A 6,777-nucleotide genomic window follows, 5' to 3' on the forward strand; every position below is an offset into this window, starting at 1 on the left:
ATTGCAGATACGTTTTATCATTGACGAATAGGTGGACGGATTTGTTTTGACACTTTTTTCTTTTCTTTTTTAAAACATAATTCCAAAAATTTCCTTCTTAGAGCGAGCATATACTCGCAATAAGGGAGCAGTGTCGATGCTCGATCAAGATTTGCCGAATCAAATCCCTCGTGACGTCGAGTCCATCGTCAAATTCAATGTCAGCGTGTGACGAAGCACGAGATCCACGAGATCCCCGAATACCTTCTTTCCGGTGGATTCTACCGGTAATAGAACAGAAGAGAGAGAAGAAAATGCGCGGAGCTTTCCAGACGGTGAAAAAGACGGTTCCTTATCAAAATTCACGGTAGAAAGATTATAAAAGAAAAGAGAGAGAGAAAAGGAGAGATAAGAGGACGGGAATACGGAATGAAGACGGAAGAAGAATTGGTCGTTGGAAGGAACGAAGAAAGGGGGGCAAGCGGTGCAGTTGCATTCATTTGGACGATGGATCGACGCGTAATCGCGAAGGAACGCGGCGAATTCAGGCGAGGAACACGTCGATTCGCGAATTAACGATCCATTTTTTCACCTTCCTTCCCTTCCACTTTGTTGCCGCGTTCGATCTTGCGCCATATTGTAACAATGCTTTTGCAATATTAACGGGACCGCTTATTATCGAAACGGCGCCTTTGAAGCGCGACGAATTGCCGGGGAGGGGAAGGGAAGAGAGAAGGAAGAGGAGAGGAAATCTCGCAGGAGGTTTCCATCATCGTCGTGATGGAAACGTGGATGGGTCCAGGATGTATCGGACCTATCGATCTTTTCCACTAGGTCGACAATGAATGTCCCCGTATCCAACCGAACCAACTGCTGGGTCAAACGTGAATTATTATCTAACGTCTGCTGCTAAATTGCCCGATGCTCTGCAGGTATTCGACGGAGTTCTACGTCGAATCTACGAACGTGAGACGCGTCGCAAGAACGTCGGATGTAGATTGTCGGGGAAATTGCACGCGTTTTTTTCACGCGCGTAAGCTCCGTGAAAGAAGAGCTCTCCTCCGAAAGCGAAATAAATTAAGGAGTCTCGGGGCTAAATCGATCTAGCGATCGCCTCGAGATAGAAACGTCCCTTCAAAGAAAAAAAAAGAAAAAAAGAAAAAAAAATAGCTTTCGAATCGAATTCCAACTGTCGCATTAACGGGCACTTAATCAAGTCGATTCGTTGAACGATTCCTTCCAAGGCGGTCGATCGATTCGAGATTGTTTCGAATCAATCTTCGAATCCCTCTTTTTTTTTTTTTTTTTTCGTATCCACAAGAAAAGCTTGCGAATTCGCGGTAATCGCGGTTTAAAACCACGGCCATTATCAACGGCTCCTCTTTTTTTTTTTTTTTCCGTATCCACCGAACTCTTTGAAACGATTACAAAGAGATTTGCTCACGGAAAAGAGTTGTTCCGATTCCTTTACGATCCGTCGCAGCGGAGGTTGTCGCGGTCTCGTGACAGGGAAGAAAATAGAATAGCTCGTGAAGAAAACGTAAGGAAAATTGCCTGTTCGCCTCTCGGATTAATGAGATGTCGTTTTCGACGAAAGAAAAACGAAGAAAAGCGCTTTGCAATCCGATTTCTTTTTCTTTTTTCTTTTTTTTCTTTTTTTTTTAAAGCCAAAAGCTTCGAGTCGCCGATAGTTTATTTCATTCCTCGCGAATAACCTGACTGACGCGGATGGTCGGATGGAGGAGGAGCCGCTTTATTACAGTTCCATTACTCATCTCGTAATTAGAACAGCAGCACGAGACGAGGACAAATGAAGCTGAACGGGGCTTCTCCGTTCTTTCGCCATCCGTGTTCTCCATGGTCGATCTAGTTGTTCGAAAACAGTGAGAAATGGGCACGGCACGGAGGGATTCGTTTCCAACTGGGAATCCTCGTTGGAATTGATTTAACACCGATACTTGTGTTGCAGCTCGCGTTTTACCTCGATTATTTCTCCCCTTATTTTTTTTTTTTTTGACGTTAATGAAATTCCATCGGGGCGGATGGACGGGCGGTCGTGCAGTGACGCCATCTGGATCAGCTGCTTCCAATTCAGCTATTTTCGAAACGAACTAACTTTTCACTTTTCTTCTTCTCTCTCCTCCCCCTCTCCTTCCAGGAATCTCGACCATGAATCGAAACGAAGCGCGTCGCTTCCTCCTTCTGATACTTCTCTGCACTCTGCTCACCGATTATCGAGTCAATTCCGACAGCGACGCTCGTTTATCCAGGAGAAGGAGATACGTCGTTTTTCCCGAAGGTTCAACTTTCTCCGTAAGTCCATTCTACTCTTAAATCTTGCTCACGTAATCTTAATCACGTAGTGAAAATAATCGATCCGTTTTATTCTTTATCTTATCACACTGTATCGAACGTAACACTCTTTCTTTCCTTTACCTTTGTCTCTGACGTTTCAGTTCGGGCAGGATGCTATACAAATTGCATCCTTCCCCGTAAATAAATAATAATTTTTCGTTTTCGTTCTTACAGATCGCTCTTTGCGTGACGGTGCACACTGTGACACCCGACAACATCTTCACGGAGGGCATCAATTGGGGCATCTCTTACGACTTGCCCAACGAAAGCAAACCGGCCCTCGAACCATTTTTACAATTGAGACACGACCGAGTGAAACCGGTGAAGAAATACGGGAGCCAATATCCGAGCGACAAGAACGTGGTCAAGTATTCGGGATGGAACAGTGACAAATATTACGTGAAACCCGGGAAGAGGAAGTATCTCAAGCCTGACTACTACTATCTGCAGCGTAGACATCGGCGGGAGCTTTACAGCAAATTGGAGACCATTATGAACGCGTAAGTCGAAATTTTTGCTATCCTGTTAAAAAAAGAAGGATCTCCAAGGAGAGATCGGATCTGTGCGTGGGTAGACGGATCGGAGAGATATCTAATGATGCAAAAAAAAAAAAAAAAAAAGAAAGAAGAAGAAAAAGGAGCAAAATGGCGACTCTAGCCTGAGAATTTAAGGCATCTATTGCTCTTTCATTACGTATCGCCATTTTTTACGACCGTTATCAACGGTCGATAAAAAAGGGAAGAGCGAATAAAGCGAGCGGAAATGAATAATAATACGTTGGATAAAAAATTAACCGCTCCCTTCTAACCGGCTTCGATAAAATATTCTCGGGAATGTATCCATCCATTTTGGCGGCGTAAAAGCGCCGATCTCCTCCCATTTGAAAATCATAGGGACGAATAAATTTGCACAAAGTGCGCCAGCCTCGAGTGGCAGCCTCGATAATAAAACGTAACGGCGGCTTTAGTAGTCTGGACGTGATCGAGGGAAACGTAGTCGGCCTTTATGGCGAGCTGTCTGCGAGTTTTTTTCCCGTGTCATCTGCGGTGATGTATTTCGGCCGAGTTGGTGTAAAACGTCAATGTATCGTGACGGTGGTGATCAAGAGACAGCAGGGGAGGGAGGATTCGGCGAAAGGCGATGGCTCGTATAAGCTCGTCGAGATCGTGGAAAAACCGAGGAATATCGATTCCCCCTAGCTTCGCTCTGTTCTTACTTCGTATTCTCGTCCAATTGTTTTGACGTTCCTTGCATGATCTCCTTGCATGATGCCACGTGACTCGAAACTTACACGTGACTCTTTGCGACTATACATATTTATAAAGTTTCGTTTTATTCGATTTTCTTTTCTCTTTTTTCCTTTTTCTTTTCGGCTTTACTTCATCTTATCTTATCTTCGTCACGGATCACATATTGGAACCGATCAAACTTGCGTTATTTACGAGACGCCCGATTCAATTTCTTTTCGAAAGATCGCGTCAGATTGCGTCCGACTTCTTTTATTCTCGTTCTCCCGTGAACCGAGGGAAATAATCAACCAGCTTTCCCCTAACTTGGCTTATCGACGTGAAATGTCTGGCTAAAAAACGAAGCGTAAAAAAAGAAGAAGAAACCGTACCGTACCCCTTTGTCGTTAAGCCTGGAACCGGAGAAATGATCCGAGAGGATAATTCAGAAACAAGCTCCAACCACCACCCCGTTTCCAACGACTGTTCCAGTCTGGATAAGGCGCCGTCATCCGATCCACTACCACCCTTAAGCACCACTCTAATACCGTCGTCTCTTTCGAAATGACCGTTTCGTTGTATGACAGTTTCCTTTCTCCGTTTCTGCGTAGAATCAATTTTTCGGGCCAGACGATTCCCTATTGTTTGCCCTTTCTTTCAACGTTCTCATTCGTATTCGCCCCGTTCTGAAGAAAATTTGTGGAACAAGTTTAGTTTCACAACTTCTTCAATCCCAGACACGAGTCGTTAAATCGGATTATTTTCAATATACGTTTGGTGCCAGTGTCCTCACCTTAATTTAATTCGAATTCGAATTCGACGGTTAGCTAACCGAGTTGCTTTTTGAAGAACAAAGGATAGCATCGAACGAGCCTTTAGAATCGTTTAGAGAAATTCTTCTAATCTCGAGATAAAGGATAAAATATTTTAGGGGGGGGGGGAGGGAAGGAATAAGAACGAGATAGTCTAACCCCACCAACCATTCTGCCAGTAATTTCACTCGGTTTCTTTCTCTATCCAAGATTGTATCCTCCCTTTCGACGAGTCTCTCCGAATTAATGGCGGACATTCGACCGAATTGGCGGATACGATCTCGTTTCTCCGCGATATTTTCCACTTGTCCTTACTTGTCCTCTAAACAAATATCACGTATTGTTCGATCTCTTCTAGCGCCATTCCTATTTTTTCCTCCTCCTCTTCTTCTTCTTCTTCTTCTTCTTTTTTGCAGTTTCCACTTTCGAGCAACTGATCGCCATCGATTATACCGTTCTTCGCCCGTTTCTTCGAGGGCGAATCGCGCGTTAGACGCGTTTCGTAATTTAGCCTATTATTTTTTGATGTATATCAAGAGGGAGCACAGGTTGCAAGAACTTTCATATCTCATATCTTGCGCGATAACTTTCTTTCGCAAAGATCGATCGCAGCTCGGCGGCCACTCAAATCAAGAGTGAAATTATTGGAGAGGGGAACGAATTTTTGATACGCCGCCGCCTCAAAGGCAACTTTAATCTTTCTGCGGAGGGAGGAGGCCGGATGAGAAAACACCGCCCCTCCCCTTTCATACAACCACGTGCAACTTGGAAACACGTTCAACAACGATACATTATTAATACGCGTTTCCCTCTTCTCGAATAATTCTCGAATAACCACCGCTTTTAATCTTTTCGTTACCCCTCTCCCCGTACATGGTATAATATTTTTCTTTTTTCATTCAGATTATCTTTCCATCGATCTTTCCCCGTTCTAATTTCTCCTATTTCCGACTCTTTCAGCATGAATTTCGACGGTAGAACGTGTATTCTTCGCGCGCTCTGCGAGGCCTCGCAACGATTGCTTCCGAAAGGGAACACCCTGGTCGAGGAAATGATGAGGATATCGTTCTCGTAAGGTTCACCTAAAAAGAAAGAAAGAAAGAAAGAAAGAAAAAAAAAAGAAAAATTGGGGCTCCAGCTGCGCGGATTCTCCACCTTCCTCTCTCCTCCCTCTCTGGGAGGGAAGGGGTGATGAGCTTTGGCCGGGGGATCGATGGGATTTCGGAATAATCTCGTCCTCCCTCGGAAGAAGGAACGGGATCGAGACGAATTTTATTAAGCAAATAAGCTTGAAAGGAGCTCCTCCTTGAGAGGATCCTTTCTCGTCCCTCTCTCGTGATTCGCGACACCCCCTTTTCGCGCAGCTGTTGCACCCCTTTCCTCGATGTAAAAAGGCGCGTTACGCTTTTCTCCGCGTTGTTGCAGCTTCCCGTTGAAACGGTTGTTCGAGCACGAGCCGGAGGAGCATCACGCGTACAGCAGGGCACGGAAAGCGGGGCACGAGGGGCACGACTGCGCCGCCATGTTCGCCGGATGCAGCCTCTCCCTGATCGACATGGCCCTCGGGAAATACGACGCGGCTGAGAGCCCTCCACTTGCTACGCCCGAATACACGGACGAATCTTACTCTTACGGGGGCTGGGCCAGGTACAACATGAAGTAACGCGGAAGGGCGAATTTCATGGAACGGGAAATCGGTTGGTTCGATTCCGAGAGGAGGAAATAGGGATCCTTTGATTTTGCGCGGAGGGAAGTTTTTTTTTTCAACGTTGACGAAAATTGATCCCGCATTGAGCAGTGGATATAGGAATATTTTAAGATCGTGTATTTAGCGTTTACAAAGATACTTTGATTTGAAGAATTGAAGAAATTGTTACACCGTTTCGAAAACGATGAATATTATTATGTAGATTATTCTCTTCGAACATATTCCACATCTTGCAAACGAACATCTTTCGGGAATAATCGACTACGGTTGCCAACCAAGGGGATATCCAAAGGTATTCCCTGAAAATTTTCAATCTCAATATATGTGGTCAGAAACGCGACGAACGAAGCAAAAATGACGGACCGGTTCGGCGTGCATAAAATATTAAATGGAAAGTGAATCGCCGAGGATTATTTCCTTCGCAGCGAATACGTAAAGCGGTTAGAAAAAAGAAGGTATATGGACGGCAAGATAAACCACCGGCCTCGAGAATGGTGATACTCCGTGCACCATTACTACATTTTCGGTAATTGGATGAGCTTACCTATCGGTGAAGGAGGAAGGTTAGATGGGATTCGGGGCTATGAAATAAGCAGGGGCTATGAGTGCACGAGGACGGATAAGAGGATACATCCGAGTTCGTGTTCGGTTCGCCGACTCGAATCGATAATAAAGATTCTTTTGTAATATTGTTACG

The 6,777-nt window shown here is 44.9% G+C and overlaps 1 protein-coding gene across 1 annotated transcript; it reads left to right on the top strand.

Annotated features, from left to right (window-relative positions):
* The first annotated feature begins 2,135 nt into the window (after positions 1-2,135).
* Positions 2,136-6,262, top strand: LOC100864698 (uncharacterized). Its single transcript, XM_031918935.2, has 4 exons — positions 2,136-2,292; positions 2,509-2,834; positions 5,333-5,443; positions 5,798-6,262. Exons 1-4 carry the CDS (start codon positions 2,149-2,151, stop codon positions 6,033-6,035), a joined length of 819 nt encoding a protein of 272 aa, XP_031774795.1. The 5' UTR covers positions 2,136-2,148; the 3' UTR covers positions 6,036-6,262.
* The last annotated feature ends 515 nt before the right edge of the window (positions 6,263-6,777 follow it).

Source organism: Apis florea, unplaced genomic scaffold, assembly GCF_048593485.1.
Source record: "Apis florea isolate Af1SG1 unplaced genomic scaffold, ASM4859348v1 contig_1615_pilon, whole genome shotgun sequence".
Lineage (NCBI taxonomy): Eukaryota > Metazoa > Arthropoda > Insecta > Hymenoptera > Apidae > Apis > Apis florea.

Bases quoted from the DNA above. Each gene is read 5' to 3' on its own strand.
- LOC100864698 (XM_031918935.2), top strand. From the start codon at position 2,149: ATGAATCGAAACGAAGCGCGTCGCTTCCTCCTTCTGATACTTCTCTGC. The intron at 2,293-2,508 runs GTAAGTCCATTC...TCGTTCTTACAG, and splicing joins CCGAAGGTTCAACTTTCTCC to ATCGCTCTTTGCGTGACGGT. The intron at 5,444-5,797 runs GTAAGGTTCACC...GCGTTGTTGCAG, and splicing joins ATGATGAGGATATCGTTCTC to CTTCCCGTTGAAACGGTTGT.